We start from the raw sequence: 22,726 nt of genomic DNA, 5'->3' as shown, positions 1-22,726 counted from the left end.
TTGCTCTGCCTACTGATGTTGAAATGAGTATTTGGCTCCGCTCCTTTGAATTATAAAATTAACCGCTCCCCCAGTCTTTATTGTAATCCTGTGAACCAACCACTGTGAGACAACCAAATGTTCCTGAGCTGAGTCAGACTGCAACACCCCCTTCCTTCCATGTCCTCTTGTGACATTTCAATATCATCATGTAGAATAACTCACTACAGTAAATGAGGTAGGACCTTCAGTTTGGGGTGCTAGATGTGTCTGACAGGTTCCCTTTAAAAATATAACAAGCAGTGGAGCTCTGAAGACAGTCCAAATACTGTCACATGGAGCCTATATATGCCCCCTTATGTATAATTTCAGCTCTGCATAGCTGCCTTGAAAAATTTATTTGGCATGTCTTAAAATTCTCCCAAATGCCTTACTTATCTCTCGATTCTTTAGTGAATATATAATTGGATTCAGCAGAGGTGTAACAATAATATAGAAAAGAGAGAGGATTTTGTTTATACTTAAAGACTGCTTCTTTGAGGGCACACCATAGAGAATAAAGAGAGTCCCGTAATATAAAGAAACTACAGCCAGGTGGGAACTACATGTGGAGAAGGCCTTCTGTCTTCCTTTCTCTGACTTAATCCTTAAGATTGTGTGAATTATGAAAGCATAAGACACAATGATGAAAATAAATGGGAAGAAGGTAAAAAGGAAAGAGAAGGAAAATGACACCATCTTCACTGTTGATATATCAGTGCAGGCAAGTTCTAGAAATGGTGCAAGATCACAGAAGAAATGATCAATTGTATTTAAGTGACAGAACTGAAGTTTAGATAAACCTATTGCAACTGGAGATGTAGGAGTAAATCCAGCTGCCCAACAGAAAGTTATAAGACCTCGGCAGCATCTAAAAGTCATAACAGAAGAGTATTTCAAGGGGTTACAAATGGCCTGATAGCGATCATAAGACATGACAGTTAGAAGTAGACATTCTGTTGCTGATATTGATCCAAATATATAGAACTGTAGAATGCAACCAGAGAGTGTGACTTTTCCGTTTTCTGTCCACAAGATTTGCAGCATGTTTGGCACAATATTAGAAGTTAATAACACATCAGATAATGAAAGGTTGCTTAGAAAGAAGTACATGGGAGTATGGAGGTCCTTTGCATTTGTCACTAAGCATACAATGAAAAGATTCCCAATAAATATTACAATATAAAATAAAAGCAGAAAAATAAATAAAATGATTCTAATGTTATGAAACTGCTGAAAACCAATTATTTGGAATTGGGAGTCCGGTGTGTGGTTAAATGTATTCATTTCTTCAATGTGAGTTACAATCTGGAATCTAACAAACATACAATGAATTGCAATCCAATTATTATAGTTATTGGGACATAACAATACAATAAACTCCCTACTACCATTCAGATGGGAATCAGCTTCATCAGAGTCTCCTCATTCATCCCTCTCCCTCTGCAAGTGAGCAGGGGAGAGGCAGTGAGGATACATTCTTACACAAAGTGGTAGTAGAATTACATAGTTTATTGTATCAGACTTTAATGAACATAGATTTTAAAATGTATAATGATATTTAGAAGATTAAATCCTATAAAGGGCTGTGACAGAAAATATGAATAAAGAACCAAATTTCCAAATCAGAACCAAATCAGGTAAATCGATATCTGCAATTTTCCTATTAAGATTCTGTAACTGATACATTATATATTAGTCTGTAGATCTAGTTTATGTGAATATAGTGGCCTACATTTATTAAACTGGCTGCCCCAGTTTTCAGGTTCATTTTTCACATAAATACATGTGCAAACTGCTTGCAAATGTATTTACTAAGCGATTTCACCATTTTTGTGCACATAAAGGGGAATTCTGATGCGGATACACGACAAGCGCGCCACATTTACATCGAAAGTGGTGACATAATTGTCACTCGCGCTTGTTAAAGTGAGTGGACCAAAAAAAAACATGGCACCGTCAGTTTAAGTACAATTGGTGCAAGCATCCTTACCCTTCATGCCCTACCTTAAAATGTAATCCGAAAGCAATGATACACTAATATATGTGATCCTTATAGGTTACAACTCATAACGTGTCAGTAGATATCATGGTTCATGTTTTATAGATTTCCATTGTCTGTTTATAGTACACATCTGAGCACAGTAGCAATGAAGCTATTTTCAAGCGTACAAAATGGTGTTACAAGGATGGCATTTATACCCCCAGGAACACCATTCTACAGTGTGTAGGTCATTGCTATATTTTGTATATACATATTTTTATGCACCTACTAATGTATAAATTGCAACTTTGTTAAGCCTCTCACAATGATATAATTGATGGTGTCACTTCCTGGGCGTATATATGCCCTCTTTCAAACACCATTTTGTTTGCTTGAAAATAGCTCCATTGAGTGGCTGAAACATTGCACTTTCACTTTGCGTGAAAAAACGTGTAATTCTTCAAGGAGTGCTCATGCTCTACTATTTATTTGGAATTAGCTTACCTACCTATGAGTCGGGTTGACTGGGGTTTTCTCCCATACTTTCAGCCCCATATAGTATGCAGCAAGCCAGCCCCATGTAGTATATAGCTAGCCAGCCTGCAGTTTGCCAAACACATAAAAAAACAAACTTACATACTCACCTTCGGGCGGTCCCAATGCCCGCTGCAGCTCCCCAGTGCTCCGCTTCCTGCGTCTCCTCTTTTTTCTTCTCTTTGCTGCGCCGGCCTGCAAAGTATGGGTAAGTATGTAAGTTTATTTTTTTTAATTGACTTGTGTATAAGCCGAGGTGAGTTTTTTCAGCACATTTTTTGTGCTGAAAAACTTGGCTTACACATAAGTATATAAGGTACAACTTATATACGATGCTGATTCGGGTTCTGCCGGGATTCACTAAGGTTATGCGCCCGATATCCACTAGGTGTCGCTGCTCCGCTGAAGTCCGCTGGAATTCACCTCCTTCGTTCCGGTGTATGTGAGTGCTATTTTTGCAACACAATTTTTTTTTAAAATTCCGCAGTCTTTCCGAATCGGACTGGTTTTCCGACGGCCACGCCCCCAGATTTCTGTCGCGTCCCTTAGTAAATGTGCCCCTTATAGTTCTAGCACTGAAATCGTCATTGAATTATTGTATATTTCCATCAAAATTGTATTATAAAAAATAAATTCACAAGACCAAGATTTTTCATGGTTGTTTTAATATTTTTCACTAAAAAAAATAGGTTTATAGTAATTATTCAGTTGTTCCCAGTAAGGGATCAGAATTACATATTACATTAGAGGATCTAGCTGTAACATGAACACTTATATAAACGTTAGTACCCTACTCTTTCTAATCTTTGCTTAAATTTCATTACTACAACATACAGCAGTAATGTATAACAGGGACAACTGAGTTTTTTTGTTTTGAAAAAAAAGTGGTCATTTGCAAGTTTTTGCTTTATTTTATATCATAAAATGCTCTATATATTCTGTATGTAAAGTTGTCAATACTACTTTCCATATTTGTATAAATATAGACACGATGGTGGGCTGTTCTACTGATGTGATGGCTGGAACAATATTTATATTTGGCCGCACTCTGGACACTAAAAAAGGGGACTCTAAGAAAGGTAACGTAATATGTGACACAGAACCTTTGATTAAGTACTAAATCTTTAATGACACACAGTGAGGATAACAAGTATTTTAAAGGGGTTATCCGGGTTTAAAAAATTTCTTATGGCCGGGCTGGGGAGGGCTAGTTAAACATAATAATATACTTACCTCATCCAGCGCCGCTGATGTCCCGCGCCGCGGTCCCTTCGATCCGTGCCCCTGTTTGTTTACAGGGGCACGGAAGCCGTGCACAGGGAGCTTCCGGTCCGCCATGTGGATGGCTCCTCCCATCCGTCCCTATCTCTCAGCGTTGTAAGCGCTGGGAGATGGTGCGCATGGGAGCTTCCGGCCGGCCAGAAGCTCCCTGTGTGCACTTGTAATGAAAACGGTGCACAGAGAAGACCGGCCGCAGCGCGGGACATTGGCAGCACCGGAGGAGGTAAGTACATGTTTATTGTGTTTAAATAGCCCTCCCCAGCCCGGCCATAAGAAATTTTTTAAACCCGAATAACCCCTTTAATCACTGTTGATTTTGCATGTTTTAACACATGCAAACTGTGAGAGATAGCATCTACAAGATAATCTAAAAAATCACAAAATTATTGAACAATTTAAAATCACTTGATTTTTTCAGAAATAATGTAATCTCCATTGAATGACATTTGATGGATTTTTGTAAGGAGTAGACCATGCCACTACAACGGTGTTTTGATCAAGACTCTAGAATGGCCATTTTATTGTTTCAATGTTTTCTGTTTCAAGCAACTGCTTTGCCTGTTGCTGGTTAAAAGATTGTTGCCTTATTGAGTGAAGAACACAAGTAAGGAACCTTGTTGAATAAGGTTCTGATACACAATTTCATTCATCCCACCATTCTGCATTCTGTGTAAGAGTTCTAACTTATGTGGCAGAAAACGTCCCCATGATACTTCTTCAGTTTGTCGACAAAATAGAGTGGGTTTTCACTGCAACTGCTATTAAATTTTGAGACGTATGTCGAGACAGAGCTTTACCCTAGAACAGTGGTTCTCAACCTGTGGGTCGGGACCCCAGCGGGGGTCGAACGACCAAAACCGGGGGTCGCCTAAAGCCATTGGAGCCGAAATTTTACTGAGTTTTTACTGCGAGTTGAATAGTTTGGGGTCGCCACAGCATGAGGAACTGTATTGCGGGGTCACAGCATTAGAAAGGTTGAGAAACACTGCCCTAGAATGAACTGGCGAGCAATACCAGATCTGTCTTGTCATACAGTGTCTCAATGTTTAAGAGCATTTTGTCTGAAAGCCCACTCTGCGGTGACCAAACCTCTCACTAGCAGAAAGAATCAAAAGGCTAGACTCACCTTTCCGGACAAAGAAGTCATTTTCATGATCAAAGCAAGTTCAATTGATTTGGATCTGATGAGAAACATTATATTCATCGACAAACTGGGGAAAGACTGAACCCAAAGTCTGTAAAGAAGTCATTGATAGGTGGTGGAGGAAGTGTCATGGTTTGGGGAATGTTTTCTGCAGCAGCTGTTGAACCTCACATGCAGCTATTTTGCAGAGTGAATGCAAATGTGTATCAGAATCTTCTTCTGCTGCATGAAAGAGACTCATCTCCTAGACAGAGATAAATTTAGTTTATCCCATCCAGACTTTCCTCTAATCATATATGCCTCCCCAGTAGTTAAGAAAGCAGGAGTATGCATAATGTTTAGAAATTCAGTATTGTTTAAGCTGTTCAAAACTCTAAAAGATACAGAAGGAAGATATATGATTGTCATGGGGGAGATTAATGATGTACTTTACACACTTGCAGTAATGTATGTGGTTTATTCAGGCCCGGCGCCAGCACCCGGCCAACCCGTGCAAGTGCCGGGGCCCCGGGCTACTGGAGGGGCCCACTCGGGCCCCCGGATCAATTGTACCAGTTTTAGTGTGTCAGCAGGGGGGTCATTTTGTCCACAGGGGGAGGGGGGGGGTTCAATGTGTCTGGAGGGGGTCATTGTGTCAGCAGGGGGGGGGGTTCAGTGTGTCCGGGTTCAGTGTGTCCGCAGGGGAGGGGGGGGGTTCAGTGTGTCCGCAGGGAGGGGGGGGGGGGTTCAGTGTGTCCGCAGGGAGGGGGGGTTCAGTGTGTCCGCAGGGAGGGGGGGGGTTCAGTGTGTCCGCAGGGGGGGGGGTTCAGTGTGTCCGCAGGGGAGGGGGGGTTCAGTGTGTCCGCAGGGAGGGGGGGTTCAGTGTGTCCGCAGGGGAGCGGGGGGTTCAGTGTGTCCACAAGGGAGGGGGGGTTCAGTGTGTCCGCAGGGGAGCGGGGGGTTCAGTGTGTCCACAGGGGAGGGGGGGTTCAGTGTGTCCGCAGGGGACGGGGGGATCAGTGTGTCCCGGGGGGGTGAAGGGGGGGATCAGTGTGTCCCCAGGGTCAGTGTGTCCGCAGGGGAGGGGGCGCAGTGTGGCCACTGGAGGGCGGTCCAAGGAGGGGCCCACTAAGGCTCTGTCGCCCAGGGGCCCACTAAAACCTGGAGCCGGCCCTGGGTTTATTACAACAACAGGCTATTGGTAGAATAATTCAAAGTGGAGACTTTAATGCTCCTCCAGATCAAAAGATGGACTGTTCTCCTGCTGTAAAAGCGCAGATTACTACTGAAGTGGAAAGACGAAGGTATTGTACTGTAGAATGACATCCCTCCCAAAGGTGCTGTACTTCCTCCACGGCATTCCATTGAAAATTCCTCTGTGTGCTTTGAAGGAGATACAGCACCTTTTATTGAGTTTTGTCTGCAGAAATAAAAATTCCCAAGTAGCTAAAGAATATCTATGTTACTCCATTAAGGAAGGGGGTATGGCCTTTCCAAACATTCAGGCCTATTGACCAAAAATGGGTAACATTGAAAATAACTTTGTTTCTGACAGATCCATCCGATTGAGGATGGAAGCATTATGTTTGAAGGATTTTATTTGTGAACTTTTTACTCCCACCCTGCAACATTCTATATCCTTATGGAGGAAGTTAGCTGGAAGTTTAGGTTTAAACATATGATTGAATGCGTGGGTGGATAGAGGAATATTAGACCCTTACCCCGGCCCGCTGCAAACGTGAATCACGGCACAGTGCATGATCCTCGGACAATGCACTTTTGTGAACATCGCAGGACCGGGTAAGTAAATGTGCCCCTATGTGTTTACATTGCGTTTTAAAACACGTTGCAAACACATTGGGAATAATACACCTCAAAATAAATCATTAATACTGATGTGTTTGGGATGCGTTGGGATGTTTTGCCTGATGCATTTGTTGTGCCTTTCAAACACAATGAAAACTCTGTAAACTGTAAACGTGTCCTAACAATATACAGGTATTCATTTATTAAATGGATATCCATCTCATATAAGAAACCAACAGCTTACTTAGCTCTGAATGGCTAACACTTAGATTTATCATGGGGAGAGGCACAAGGCAGGGCTGATTTAAATATCACCCCATTGCTTCCTTTATTTAAGGCAAAATTTGATATGGGGAAAAATAACGCTATCTGTTGCAGGCCTTATTAACTAATTAAGATGGGGGTACAACCGAAGTGCTTATATGTCTTCTCCCACATCTTCATATCTATACCTAAGTCTTTTATTGCAGCCCTAGACTTTTTATTGATACCCTATATTTGGGGGCAGGTAGGTTCAAACAACTGAATAAGCTACAGAGACCTAAGGAGCTAGCGGGGATGCCCGACCTGTCCTGCCCGTCATGTATGTATACTACCTTGCGGTTCACTTACACTTTTTGGGCACTGGGATATCGACTGGCCCCTCAGAGGACCCTGACTAACTATTAGCTGCTTGTGCTGCCTCCGGCTTCCCCCAATCCTCAAAAGGATCAGATGGATCTGGAGGCAGGCCAAGAAGATCACAGATTTCACAAAGTACCCCTGGAGACTCCCTATGGAATAACTAGGGTCTCTCACATATTTCTGAGGATATTAATCCATCTCTCTGGAAATCACATTGTACTGTATACATGCAATATCAGTTATATATGGGACAAAACATCAATGCAATCTTTTGAGCAATTAGAATCTAAATACCAGATCCCTAGACAAAGTTTCTTTCAGTTTCTACAATTACGACTTGCACTACAAGCCCATTTTCCTAAAATGACAGAAATGTTGTCCTCTTTCCCGCCTGATAGGGATGATTAGGTCCCAGGGACCAGGAGGCTTAATATCATGCACATATCTACTCACATCTTATCCATGCTAACACTCAGATCACCCGCCATAAATAACAAACTGATTAAATTGTATACTACATACCAGTGCTATCTTACACCAATACGGCTATTTAATATGGGTCCTATCCCTGCCCATAATTGACTTAGATGTCAATTTACGCCAGCTACCTTCTACCATATAGTATGGGACTGATCGCTACTACAGACCTACAGACAGAGCTATATGGATATACTGGAACAACCTATATCTCTTGATCGTAAGATTTGTTTGTTTGTACACTGGATGAGGAACTCTGACCTCACTATACTAGAATCTTTCTTAGAGAATCTCTTTTAATAAAATGATAGCCGTCCACTGCGTAACCCAGTGGAAGAAGCTGATAAACGCAATTATTCCTTACCAGAAAGTGCTCTACAAGCAAAGATCCCATCCTGCAAAATTTGATAGGATATGGCACGCATGGTGCGTTGGGGATCCTCCGCGATAATATTTTCATTGTATACGCTTATGGCATCTATACTTTTACTGCACTTCTGAACTCCTTGAGAAAACATGAATGCGTGTTAGCAACCTATGTTCCACAGTGACAACACCTCCATAATGGAAAACACAACAAGAGAAAGAATGCATTCAAAAGGCTCATGTATGATGCAAAAGTATAAATCCAAATTTATTCCAAAAAATTATTTGACAAGACAGACAATCAGAGAACAGACATTTAAAATCAATTAAAATACACTATGTACAAGAATACATACAGTCACCCAGTGTGGTGAACTGTAAACAACCTCCTGACCAACACAAAATAAGTGATGCAAGGCCTGCCTGACCGTTCAATAATAAAATAAAGGCTATATTGCTAAATGCCCAAGGAACACAGTATCACCGGGTAGGTGTGTAAATGCCGAGAGAATATTACCAACCTCAGGACCCTTTGAAAAGGTGGAATAATATTGCTACAGGGTAAGCATGTTGACAAAGGGGTAACGAGAGGATGGAGAGTAAGGGTACCCAAGCAAAGGTGTCGACGGTGAGCCTAAGAGCAGTCAGGAGAGGCACAGGTGGTCAGGGGTGGCGGGCTCCCCACGCGTTTCGTCGTATCCAAACGACTTCCTCAGGGGTCTGTTACAACAGTGACAACACCTCCATAATGACAAATGTATTGCAGAGACATGACAACTCACAGGGTGTATGTTATATAAGATTTTTTTTTATAATCTTATGTCCAAACTTGCATTTTACATACATGATTTTGATTAAATAGAATTGTTTCATATGCTTCCTTATGCCATGATGCTCAACATTGGATGTTGTTTCTTCTTTCAAATAAACGAGTTAAAAAAAAATACAGTTGGAAAAAAAAATGTATTTTATATAATATATTTTTATTCTCCTGTAAACCAAAATATCTTTCCATCTTTCCCTTGCTCTAGTACAACAAACAAGGAACAGACAACAAACAAGGAAACAAAGCGACAGGACTACTAGAAGATCCAATATTCATTATCAACATCATCATCAAGGAATTATGTATCACCAGGAAGAAGAATCATATGTGGCTTCGATTTATATGCAGTCTGAGACAAGAATATAGAATAAACTGCACAGTATTCATTTCATACTTGTCCAGCAGCTACTTGGAAATATAGTATCCAGGCAGCCCCTGGGTTACATACAAGATACGTACAAGGTTCTTTAGGTTTGTTCTTAAGTTGAGTTTGTATGTAAGTCGGAACTGGTATATTTTATAATAGCTATTCCAAATTAAAAAAGAAATTGTGCCAGTGACAATTCAATTTTCAACGTTTTGTGCTGTCATGGGAACAACCATTATCAATAAAACTTTATTACAGGCACCTTACAGCCAGTCACTGCAGTCTGGGACTAGAATAGTGCATCCAGTGAACATCACCAGAGGTCACAGTGGACAGAGAGGTAAGTTTGTCACTAGGTTTCGTCTGTAAATTGGGTGTCCATAAGTCGGGTACCCTGTACAACCAAGTTATGCCTTTACTTTATTATCAAAAATATAAAAGATACTGGCTAAGGCCTATTTTACACACATATGCTATGCCTGGCCACAACCCAGGCATAGCATATGGCTGGCTGAAGAAGAGGAGGATGTGAGCGTTCCTTACCCCCTCCCGTCTCTATAGGAAGTAATGTAGCTGTGCCGTATGTATGACAAAAGATAAAGCATGATATTTTTTTCCAGCTGCGGCATGATACGGTGACACACAGTGTGCACAATGCACTTCTATGGTAGCCTTATAGCCATTCTTATGGCTAGCTTACCACCTCCATAAACAGATGTGTGAAAGGGCCTAAGAGTGAGGGGAAAGTTGGGGTACTGACAGATGATTTGTGGTCCCTGGTGTTGGCTACTCCTAAACTGGTGTTGCTCAGTCTGGGTGAATGGATGTTCTGGCTTATTGTGGGTCTAATACAAATCCTGTATAATTGTTTTTCCTGTGATGAAAGGTTTTTGGAAGCAGGTGCACAAATTCCTGTTTTCTCAAGAAAAAACTAACCCAATGTCCTGGCAGGGTACCTTTTACAAATTTTTACAAATCTGCCATTGGCAGAATAGACCACCCATATCTGGACAAAAAAAGGATTATAAAACGTCACTTTTATTTAGTCAGATAAAATGTATTAAGTGCTCAGGGAGATGTTTATTAAAAACACAGTGTAACAGGTGTCTCGAGTTTTATCAGCTGCACTATATGTGATGTGCAACACTAGACAGAGTGGATCTATATACAAAAGAGGGTCTAGGTTAGGTGGTCACACTTCGATACTAGCACTATGAGTCACATGCGACTTATATCATGCCGCAAGATCGTGAGGATAATTGCGTGCCCTGAGACGTATATAGTGCAAACTATTGAGGATACACATATAAGACAAGGGACAGAGTATGTGGGTAATGATATAGATTAAGAGTTGGAACACCACACTTAGACTATAAGGCTGTGGGTGTTGCAAGAAACATGTCGTATGGCCTGTAAATCATATAATAATTATGAACAGGCTGTAAACCAGCCTGTAATGGCAATTGCCCACACTGGGACCACTGTGCCTTGACTGTGACCACTATAGTCAAGGTATTGTTGTTAGTGGGCAATACTGTGGAGGAAATATCACTGCAGCTAAACTAAAATACCTAAAAGGTTATACGCCCAAATATGTGAGAGAATTAGAACAACTACTGTTTGAGGCTAAAGCGGACAATCTGCTGAGTGTTGATGAGTACAAGGTTCTATTCAATGCACATCCCACTGTAGCCACATTCTATGCACTACAAATAGTGCATAAAGGACGGTTACCGATCCCTGGTAGACCAATTGTCTTGGGGTGTGGCTGTTTGACACAATCATGTAGTGTCTATATAGACAAAAGCTACAACCTTTTGTTTGTGCTCTTCCATCCTATTTATAAGATACCAAGGACACCATCAAGAAAATACAGGAACTGACACTCACGCCGAACACAATGATTGCCAATCTCGATGTTGAATCCCTTTATAGTAACATTGAACATACTCTAGGCTTAAAAGCTGTTGAATGCTTTCTCAATACTAAGGGGATTCAATTCACGGAACACAATAAATTTCTGTTGAAACTTTGAAACTTTTTACTTACCAGAAATTATTATTTGTTTAAGGGGTCCTTCTACCACCAAGATAGAGGAACCGCAATGGGGGTAACTTGTGCGCCCTCATATGCGAACCTCTTTCTTGGTTGGTGGGAGGATACTATAGTCTTTTCTGAAGAATTGTAGGTAGGTACATTGGTGATGTGCTGATTTTGTGAGAAGGAGGTAAGCCAAAGTTTTACGAATTTGTCGACAAACTCATTAAAAACAACATCCAGATGAAATTCACATCTGAAATATATGAGACTCAGATTAATTTCCTGGATCTAACCATCTGTATAGATCCACAGGGATATCTCAAAACTGACATCTACCGTAAACCTACCTCCACTAATAACCTATTGGATTGGCAAAGCTGACACCCTCAGCCCTTGAGATCGGGAATACCCAAAGGGCAGTACCTTAGGGCCCGTCAAAATTATTCTGATGAAGTATCCTTCATGAAGGAATGTGACAACTTGTAAAGAAGGTTTAGAAATCCAAAAGGTGTCTGTATAGGGCTTTCTCAAAAAATAAAAATACTGAGAGACATACACTTTTTCAGAACTTGACGTCACAGCCAACGCTGCAAGTCATTGACGCCTATACGGATAATATTAAAAAGATCTTTGCCAGATACTGGCCAATACTTTTGGCTGATCCAGACCTAAGTGAAAGACTTACAGATAGACTGACAATCACATACCGTAGGGGCCCAAATCTGCGGAATTTTGTGCACAGCCATTTTACGGAGGCACCATTATCCACCAATAGATCGAGAAGTGCAACCCCGGGATAGTATCCTTGGGGCTTCTGCTCTTTCTGTTCATTTATGCCTAGAACCAAAACCTTTGTCAATCCTGCAAACGACAAAGTGATATATATCAAACCTTAACTGTAAAAGTACTACAGTGGTTTATGTGGCACAGTCTACTTGATCCAGGAGACCGAACGTATGTAAACAACAATCTTTAAATTATAACATGATTTTACAGCATGCTGAACATGCTGGGTTTTGTTTTGATACTATAAAAGAAAATTCTGTGAAAAATTATGCTAAACTTCTTGATGGAATAAAGAAACGCGAAGTTAACCTTACCCTACATGCGTCTACGCTCACGGAATATGTGAAGACCCAACGGATTCCACGAGGAATGAGGTGCACCTTGCGCCCTATGCTATTAAAAGATGATCCGGTGTTCACACAGAAATGGTTTGCATTGTGTAACCGACACTCTATTGATTTAATGCTTCTTACTATCCAACATTTACAAATTGCAATTGAGAAGACTTGCATGGAGTATGATACTTTAGATGCTGAATTTAAAACCACAAGCAAAGCAGAATTGTATACTAAAACCCAAGAGGAAATAAATTCTAACATGACGAAGTTAAAAGAAACATTCGAGAGGGATATCAAAGATTACCAACTTAATCGTGTCTACACCTGGGCTGAAGAACGGAGACTCAACAGAAGGAAGAAAGATTATAGTGAATCCAGTGCAACTGACAACGAACGCATAGAAGGTGAAAGAAAAACAATGAAGAAGAATAGGTTTAGAAGGAAAGAAAACAAGAGGAATTTTTTAGGGAGCCAAGAGGAAATTACGAACGACACAGAATCGTCCAGCGAAGGGGCCGTAGGAGGTACACCAGTGGGGATGACTACAAGATTGAAACAAAAGAAGAAATGAAAGAGCTGGCAGATAACATCTCTTCCAGACAACTTACCTTTCACAAACAGAGGGTTATCAATAAAGGTCTGGGTTTTGTTCCAAAAAAAGATATTGATCCTTTTACATTTACAGTCGATTTTTATAAATTTTATCTGGTGTCATCTCTGAAAACATATATAGAGCTTTAAAAGTCGATTCCCCCCGGGTTCCTATCCTATATCTTCTTCCGAAGATTCACAAAGGGGTTAATCCCCCCCAGGACATCCGATAGTGTCCAGTGTCGGCTCCTTGCTTCAGCCTTTGTCCATATATGTTGACTCATTTTTGCAAAAGATCGTAACCAAGCTACCCAATTGTCTTAAGGACACTAATAGTTTCCTTACTAAATTAGAGACTATCAATTGTTCTGAAGTTACCTGGTTGTGTACCTTAGACATTAAAAGTCTGTATACCAATATTCCCTATGAAGAAGGCACTAGGGCAGTACATGAAGCCTTGAAAAATGATTGTTCTTTAAATAACAGTGATATTTCGTTCCTTATGACACTATTAGAAGTGATTCTGAAAAATAACTACTTCAGGTTTGGCGAAGAATATTACTTGCAGCTACAGGGGTCCTCAATGGGGGCTCCTGTGGCTCCAAGTTACGCCAATATTTTTATGGCTTATTTTGAAGACATGTTTATTCACAATAGTCCATGGTCGGAGTCTGTGATACTCTGGACCAGATATGTGGACGACGTCTGCCTACTCTGGAAAGATACAGAACATAAACTAGATGAATTTATTGAATATTTGAATCAGTGTCATGAGCTCATCAAATTTTCTGCAGAAAAAGACACCCAGTTGTTACACTATTTAAATGTCGAAATTACAAAAGTGGATAACCAGTTCATCACTACGCTTTACTCTAAGGATACGGATCGAAATAATTTATTAAAATTTGATAGCTATCATGCCCCTCATACCTTTAAGGGCATTCCAAAAAGTCAGTTCGTACGTGCCCACAGAATTTGTAGTAATGAAGATGAGTATGAGATTCAAAGAAAGAAACTAGTCAGCAAGTTCGTTGAACGAGGGTACCCCAAAAAGGTAGTAGAGAAAGTGGGTCACGACATAGCAATTACACCAAGAGGAGAGAGTAGGGTTAGCAACATTAAAAAATCTATAGATCAAGTATCTTTTATTTCTCAATATGATAAACATTCCGATATGATAAAAAAAAACTATCTTGCTGAATTGCCCAATTTTATCACATGATCCAAAATATGGGGTAGTGTTCAAAGACCCCCCTAAGTTTGTGTATAAGAAAGGACGTTCGATTGCTAATGAATAGAGATGAGCGAACATACTCGTCCGAGCTTGATGCTCGATCGAGCATTAGCGTACTCGTAACTGCTCGTTGCTCGGACGAGTATTTCGCCCGCTCGAGAAAATGGCAGCTCCCGCCGTTTTGCTTTTTGGCGGCCAGAAACAGAGCCAATCACAAGCCAGGAGACTCTGCACTCCCTTACACGTCGATAGCAGTGGTTGGCTGGCCAGATCAGGTGACCCTGGGATAGACTAGCCGCTGCCCGCGCTGCTCGGATCATTCTCTGTCTGGATGCCGCTAGGGAGAGAGCTGCTGCTGGTCAGGGAAAGCGTTAGGGTGTTCTATTAGCTTACTGTTAGGCAGGAGTGATTCTACAACAGCCCTTCTTAGGGCTACAATAATGTTATCCTTTTTTTTTTTATTTGCTTGTGGCTGGGCTTGCTGGCACTAGTAGTGCAGCTAGTACCATATTGTGAGGAATTAGCAGGGGGACTTGCTACCGTTGTGTTTAGCTCTTAGTGACACACATATCCACCTCAAACACCAAAGTGGGAAAATTTATTAGGGGTTTGATTTCAATTAGGCACAGTCTGCCAGTTTCTTTTTATTTTACGTTTATTTTTTTAATAACTCAGTGTCATCTCATCTTGCAAAGTAGTGTGCTTTAATACTTGGCTAGAAAATAGCCATAGGAGAATCCAAACGGCTTACTTACGCCTACAGTAGCGTTATATATATTTGATTTCTGGTTGATCTGCTGGTGGCTGTAGTTGTTGCAGTGCATCTACTAGCAAATTGTGAGCAATTTGGAGTGAGACTTGCGACCACTGTGTTTTGCGCTTAGTGACGCACATATCCATCGCAAAGACCGAAGTGGGAAAATTTATTAGGGCCCGGGGTTGTATTTCAATTAGGCACAGTCTGCCATTTCCTTTTTTATTTTACGTTTATTTTTTTCATAACTCAGCGTCATCTCATCTGGCATAGTAGTGTGCTTTAATACTTGGCTAGAAAATAGCCATAGGAGAATCCAAACGGCTTACTTAAGCCTACAGTAGCGTTATATATATTTGATTTCTGGTTGATCTGCTGGTGGCTGTAGTTGTTGCAGTGCATCTACTAGCAAATTGTGAGCAATTTGGAGTGAGACTTGTGACCACTGTGTTTTGCGCTTAGTGACGCACATATCCATCGCAAAGACCGAAGTGGGAAAATTTATTAGGGCCCGGGGTTGGATTTCAATTAGGCACAGTCTGCCATTTCCTTTTTTATTTTACGTTTATTTTTTTCATAACTCAGCGTCATCTCATCTGGCATAGTAGTGTGCTTTAATACTTGGCTAGAAAATAGCCATAGGAGAATCCAAACGGCTTACTTACGCCTACAGTAGCGTTATATATATTTGATTTCTGGTTGATCTGCTGGTGGCTGTAGTTGTTGCAGTGCATCTACTAGCAAATTGTGAGCAATTTGGAGTGAGACTTGCGACCACTGTGTTTTGCGCTTAGTGACGCACATATCCATCGCAAAGACCGAAGTGGGAAAATTTATTAGGGCCCGGGGTTGGATTTCAATTAGGCACAGTCTGCCATTTCCTTTTTTATTTTACGTTTATTTTTTTCATAACTCAGCGTCATCTCATCTGGCATAGTAGTGTGCTTTAATACTTGGCTAGAAAATAGCCATAGGAGAATCCAAACGGCTTACTTACGCCTACAGTAGCGTTATATATATTTGATTTCTGGTTGATCTGCTGGTGGCTGTAGTTGTTGCAGTGCATCTACTAGCAAATTGTGAGCAATTTGGAGTGAGACTTGCGACCACTGTGTTTTGCGCTTAGTGACGCACATATCCATCGCAAAGACCGAAGTGGGAAAATTTATTAGGGCCCGGGGTTGGATTTCAATTAGGCACAGTCTGCCATTTCCTTTTTTATTTTACGTTTATTTTTTTCATAACTCAGCGTCATCTCATCTGGCATAGTAGTGTGCTTTAATACTTGGCTAGAAAATAGCCATAGGAGAATCCAAACGGCTTACTTATGCCTACAGTAGCGTTATATATATTTGATTTCTGGTTGATCGACTGGTGGCTGTAGTTGTTGCAGTGCATCTACTAGCAAATTGTGAGCAATTTGGAGTGAGACTTGCGACCACTGTGTTTTGCGCTTAGTGACGCACATATCCATCGCAAAGACCGAAGTGGGAAAATTTATTAGGGCCCGGGGTTGGATTTCAATTAGGCACAGTCTGCCATTTCCTTTTTTATTTTACGTTTATTTTTTTCATAACTCAGCGTCATCTCATCTGGCATAGTAGTGTGCTTTAATACTTGGCTAGAAAATAGCCATAGGAGAATCCAAACGGCTTACTTACGCCTACAGTAGCGTTATATATATTTGATTTCTGGTTGATCTGCTGGTGGCTGTAGTTGTTGCAGTGCATCTACTAGCAAATTGTGAGCAATTTGGAGTGAGACTTGCGACCACTGTGTTTTGCGCTTAGTGACGCACATATCCATCGCAAAGACCGAAGTGGGAAAATTTATTAGGGCCCGGGGTTGGATTTCAATTAGGCACAGTCTGCCATTTCCTTTTTTATTTTACGTTTATTTTTTTAATAACTCAGCGTCATCTCATCTGGCATAGCAGTGTGCTTTCATACTTGGCTAGAAAATAGCCATAGCAATAGGATAGCATCGTTTGGTTTTAAAAACTAAAAAACACACAAAAAAAAAAACACAAAAAAAAGGTAAAAAAAAAATTAAAGTTATAACTCTCATTTTCAAAATGTTTAACCCGAGGGCTAGGGGTAGAGGACGAGGGCGGGGACGTGGGCGTCCAACTACTGCAGGGGTCAGAGGCCGTGGTCCTGGGCGGGGTGAGACACCACCTGCTGATGAGGGAGCAGGGGAACGCCGCAGAGCTACACTCCCTAGGTTCATGTCTGAAGTTACTGGGACTCGTGGTAGAGCACTGTTGAGGCCAGAACAGTGCGAACAGGTGATGTCGTGGATTGCCGACAATGCTTCGAGCAATTTGTCCACCAGTCAGTCTTCCACGCAGTCCACCCATGTCACCGAAATCGGCACTCCTCCAGCTCCTGCACCTCAGCCTCCTCCCCCCCAGTCTGCCCCCTCCCAGCAAAATTTGCCATTTGAACCGGCATACTCTGAGGAACTGTTTTCTGGACCCTTCCCACAGTCACAAACCACTTGTCCGGTTGCTGATGAGCAATTTTCCGATGCCCAGGTTTTCCACCAGTCGCAGTCTGTGGGTGATGATGACCTTGTTGACGTAGTGGAAGAAGTGTGTAAAGAGGTGTCCGACGATGAGGAGACACGGTTGTCAGACAGTGGGGAAGTTGTTGTCAGGGCAGGAAGTCCGAGGGGGGAGCAGACTGAGGGATCGGAGGATGATGAGGTGACAGACCTAAGCTGGGTTGAGAGGCCGGGTGAACACAGTGCTTCTGAGACGGAGGAGAGTCCTCGACCAGAACAGGTTGGAAGAGGCAGTGGTGGGGCCAGACGGAGAGGCAGGGCCAGAGCTGGTGCATCAGCGCCAAATGTGTCAACTAGTGAAGCTCCCGTGGCGAGGGCTCCTGCGGCGAGGGCTAGATTTTCAGAAGTCTGGAGGTTCTTTAAGGAAACACCGGATGACCGACGGACTGTGGTGTGCCACATTTGCCAAACCAGGATCAGCAGGGGTTCCACCACTACTAGCTTAACTACCACCAGTATGCGCAGGCATATGAACACTGCTCCTTCCCCTGTGTCAGCTGATAGTCAGCCCCCTGCCCAGGACCCTGCCACAAAAACCCCATCGTCGCCTCCACGATCCTCCACAGCATCCACCAGCGTTCAGCTCTCCATACCCCAGACGCTGGAGCGGAAACGCAAATATAGTGCAACCCACCCGCACGCCCAAGCCCTTAATGTGCACATCTCCAGATTGCTAAGCCTGGAGATGCTGCCCTATAGGCTAGTAGAGACCGAGGCCTTTCGCAGCCTCATGGCGGCGGCCGCCCCTCGGTATTCGGTCCCCAGCCGCCACTACTTTTCCCGATGTGCCGTCCCAGCCCTGCACCAGCACGTGTCAGACAACATAATCCGTGCCCTGACCAACGCCGTTTCTGACAAGGTCCACCTGACCATGGACACGTGGACGAGTGCTGCAGGGCCACTATATATCGCTGACGGCACATTGGGTTAACTTGGTGGAGGCTGGGACCGAGTCTGACCCTGCGGCTGGTCATATACTGCCGACGCCGAGGATTGCGGGGCCTACCTCGGTCCAGGTGTTTCAGGCCTACTATGCCTCCTCCTCCTCCCACCCCTCCTCCACCTCCTCCTCCGAACGACCATCCGTGGGCATGGCGCCATCAGTCGGTAGCTCTAGGCACAGCAGCAGTGCCGTCGCTAAGCGACAGCAGGCGGTGCTGAAACTGCTGAGCCTAGGCGATAAAAGGCACACCGCCCAAGAACTATTACAGGGCATCACGGCGCAGACTGATCTGTGGCTGGCACCGCTGAACCTGAAGCCAGGCATGGTTGTGTGTGACAACGGCCGTAACCTGGTGGCGGCTCTGCAACTCGGCAGACTGACACATGTGCCATGCCTGGCCCATGTGTTAAATCTAATAGTTCAGCGTTTCCTCAAGACATACCCCAATCTGTCTGATTTGCTCACGAAGGTGCGCAGCATCTGTGCGCATTTCAGGAAGTCCAGCACAGATGCTGCCACTCTCAGGGCAGCGCAGCGCCGCCTCCAACTGCCCGCTCACCGACTGTTGTGCGACGTGCCCACGAGGTGGAATTCAACACTGACCATGTTATCCAGAGTTTACCAGCAGCGCCGAGCGATTGTAGACTGCCAGATGTCAACTTCCACCAGAACTGGTAGTCAGGTCAGTCAGCTTCCTCAAGTCTACAATGAGGAGTGGACGTGGATGTCTGATATCTGTCAGGTGCTGAGTAACTTTGAGGAGTCAACACAGATGGTCAGTGGCGATGCCGCCATCATCAGCCTCACCATCCCGCTGCTTGGCCTGTTGAAAAACTCTCTGGTCAGCATGAAGTCGGAAGCTTTGCGCTCCTCACAAGAGACGGGGGAAGAAGATTCCCTTGTTGATAGCCAAAGCACCCTTAGGTCTGTTTCTCAGCGCATATCGGAGGAGGTGGAGGAGGATGAGGAGGAAGAGGAGGAGAATGTTGGCGAGACACAAGAGGGGACCATTGTTGAGTCCTTCACTGTTGAGCGTGTATGGGCAGAAGAAGAGGAGTTGGAGGAGTTGGAGGAGGAGGAAATGGACAGTCAGGCCAGTGAGGGGAGTGAATTCTTACGCGTTGGTACTCTGGCGCATATGGCAGATTTCATGCTAGGCTGCCTATCCCGTGACCCTCGCGTTCAAAGAATTTATTCCAGCGCCGATTACTGGGTGTTCACTCTCCTGGACCCACGGTACAAGCAAAATCTTTCCACTCTCATCCCTGGAGAGGAAAGGAGTGTGAGAATGCATGAATACCAGCAGGCCCTGGTGCACAAGCTGAAACAGTATTTCCCTTCTGACAGCGCTAGCGGCAGAGTGCGTAGTTCTGCGGGACAAGTAGCGAGGGAGAGTAGGCGAGCAGGCAGCTTGTCCAGCACTGGCAAGGGTACGCTTTACAAGGCTTTTGCCAGCTTTATGTCACCCCAGCAAGACACTGTCACCTGTCCCCAGTCTCGGCAGAGTAGGGCTGATCTTTACAGAAAGATGGTGAGGGAGTACGTAGCTGACCATACCATCGTCCTAAATGATCACACAGCTCCCTACAACTACTGGGTTTCAAAGCTGGACATGTGGCACGAACTGGCGCTGTACGCCTTGGAGGTTCTTGCCTGCCCTGCCGCTAGCGTCTTGTCCGAGCGGGTTTTCAGTGCAGCTGGTGGCATCATCACCGATAAGCGTACACGCCTGTCGACTGACAGCGCTGACAGGCTGACGCTTATCAAGATGAATAAAGCCTGGATTTCTCCTAATTTCCAATCTCCACCAGGTGAAGGAAGCTCAACCTGAATAATTTATCCACTCCTCCTCCTCCTCATTTTCCTCCTTCTCCTCCTCTTTGTACAGTAAAGCAGAGGAAACTGGCTATTTTTTGACAGGGCCCACTGGCTCTAGCTATAGTACTTTATGCATTTAATTTTTATGGAGGGCCACCGACCCGGTCCTCTGTTTTAAACAATTTTTGGGAGTGCCACATACAGGCACTCAATCTATTCCATTTTTCTGGAGGGCCACCTACCTGCTCCTCTGGTTTGAAAACTTTTTTGGACTGCCACATACAGGCACTCAATCTATTCCATTTTTCTGGAGGGCCACCTACCTGCTCCTCTGGTTTGAAAACTTTTTTGGACTGCCACATACAGGCACTCAATCTATTCCATTTTTCTGGAGGGCCACCTACCTGCTCCTCTGGTTTGAAAACTTTTTTGGACTGCCACATACAGGCACTCAATCTATTCCATTTTTCTGGAGGGCCACCTACCTGCTCCTCTGGTTTGAAAACTTTTTTGGACTGCCACATACAGGCACTCAATCTATTCCATTTTTATGGAGGGCCACCTACCTGCTCCTCTGGTTTGAAAACTTTTTTGGACTGCCACATACAGGCACTCAATCTATTCCATTTTTATGGAGGGCCACCTACCTGCTCCTCTGGTTTGAAAACTTTTTTGGACTGCCACATACAGGCACTCAATCTATTCCATTTTTATGGAGGGCCACCTACCTGCTCCTCTGGTTTGAAAACTTTTTTGGACTGCCACATACAGGCACTCAATCTATTCCATTTTTATGGAGGGCCACCTACCTGCTCCTCTGGTTTGAAAACTTTTTTGGACTGCCACATACAGGCACTCAATCTATTCCATTTTTATGGAGGGCCACCTACCTGCTCCTCTGGTTTGAAAACTTTTTTGGACTGCCACATACAGGCACTCAATCTATTCCATTTTTCTGGAGGGCCACCTACCTGCTCCTCTGGTTTGAAAACTTTTTTGGACTGCCACATACAGGCACTCAATCTATTCCATTTTTCTGGAGGGCCACCTACCTGCTCCTCTGGTTTGAAAACTTTTTTGGACTGCCACATACAGGCACTCAATCTATTCCATTTTTCTGGAGGGCCACCTACCTGCTCCTCTGGTTTGAAAACTTTTTTGGACTGCCACATACAGGCACTCAATCTATTCCATTTTTATGGAGGGCCACCTACCTGCTCCTCTGGTTTGAAAACTTTTTTGGACTGCCACATACAGGCACTCAATCTATTCCATTTTTATGGAGGGCCACCTACCTGCTCCTCTGGTTTGAAAACTTTTTTGGACTGCCACATACAGGCACTCAATCTATTCCATTTTTCTGGAGGGCCACCTACCTGCTCCTCTGGTTTGAAAACTTTTTTGGACTGCCACATACAGGCACTCAATCTATTCCATTTTTATGGAGGGCCACCTACCTGCTCCTCTGGTTTGAAAACTTTTTTGGACTGCCACATACAGGCACTCAATCTATTCCATTTTTCTGGAGGGCCACCTACCTGCTCCTCTGGTTTGAAAACTTTTTTGGACTGCCACAAACAGGCACTCAATCTATTCCATTTTTCTGGAGGGCCACCTACCTGCTCCTCTGGTTTGAAAACTTTTTTGGACTGCCACATACAGGCACTCAATCTATTCCATTTTTCTGGAGGGCCACCTACCTGCTCCTCTGGTTTGAAAACTTTTTTGGACTGCCACATACAGGCACTCAATCTATTCCATTTTTATGGAGGGCCACCTACCTGCTCCTCTGGTTTGAAAACTTTTTTGGACTGCCACATACAGGCACTCAATCTATTCCATTTTTATGGAGGGCCACCTACCTGCTCCTCTGGTTTGAAAACTTTTTTGGACTGCCACATACAGGCACTCAATCTATTCCATTTTTATGGAGGGCCACCTACCTGCTCCTCTGGTTTGAAAACTTTTTTGGACTGCCACATACAGGCACTCAATCTATTCCATTTTTCTGGAGGGCCACCTACCTGCTCCTCTGGTTTGAAAACTTTTTTGGACTGCCACATACAGGCACTATCCAAATTGAATTGTCTCCATAGCAGCCTCCACACGTTGTCTCCATTGCTACCTCCAAAAGTCGTCCATATAGCTGCCTCCATACATCGTCCCTTTATCAAACGAGGTGTGTCAGGCCGAAATTTGGGTTGTTTTCATGGATTCCACATCAAAGTTGTTAACTTTGTCGCCACCCTGC

The 22,726-nt window shown here is 43.4% G+C and overlaps 2 protein-coding genes across 5 annotated transcripts in view; one reads left to right on the top strand and one right to left on the bottom strand.

Annotated features, from left to right (window-relative positions):
* LOC140065271 (disintegrin and metalloproteinase domain-containing protein 10-like) overlaps positions 1–9,752 on the top strand; it is a 98,571-nt gene extending 88,819 nt beyond the window's left edge. For 2 of the 4 annotated variants that reach the window (XR_011847879.1, XR_011847873.1), the window contains 2 exons: positions 3,523–3,615; positions 9,245–9,751. The gene's annotated coding sequence lies outside the window, so the exon portion shown is untranslated. Of the gene's footprint in view, positions 1–3,522; positions 3,616–9,244 lie in introns of all 4 variants that reach the window. The other 2 variants (XR_011847881.1, XR_011847874.1) reach the window with 2 other exon arrangements.
* LOC140121005 (olfactory receptor 5G9-like) lies at positions 376–1,305 on the bottom strand. The gene has a single exon (XM_072140149.1). The coding sequence runs from the start codon at positions 1,303–1,305 to the stop codon at positions 376–378; it is 930 nt and encodes a 309-aa protein (XP_071996250.1).
* Positions 9,753–22,726: the final 12,974 nt, after the last annotated feature.

The sequence above is a fragment of the Engystomops pustulosus genome, chromosome 1 (genome assembly GCF_040894005.1).
Source record: "Engystomops pustulosus chromosome 1, aEngPut4.maternal, whole genome shotgun sequence".
Lineage (NCBI taxonomy): Eukaryota > Metazoa > Chordata > Amphibia > Anura > Leptodactylidae > Engystomops > Engystomops pustulosus.
The sequence above is the reverse complement of the archived record's forward strand: the minus strand, read 5'-3'. Positions and strand labels throughout refer to the sequence as shown.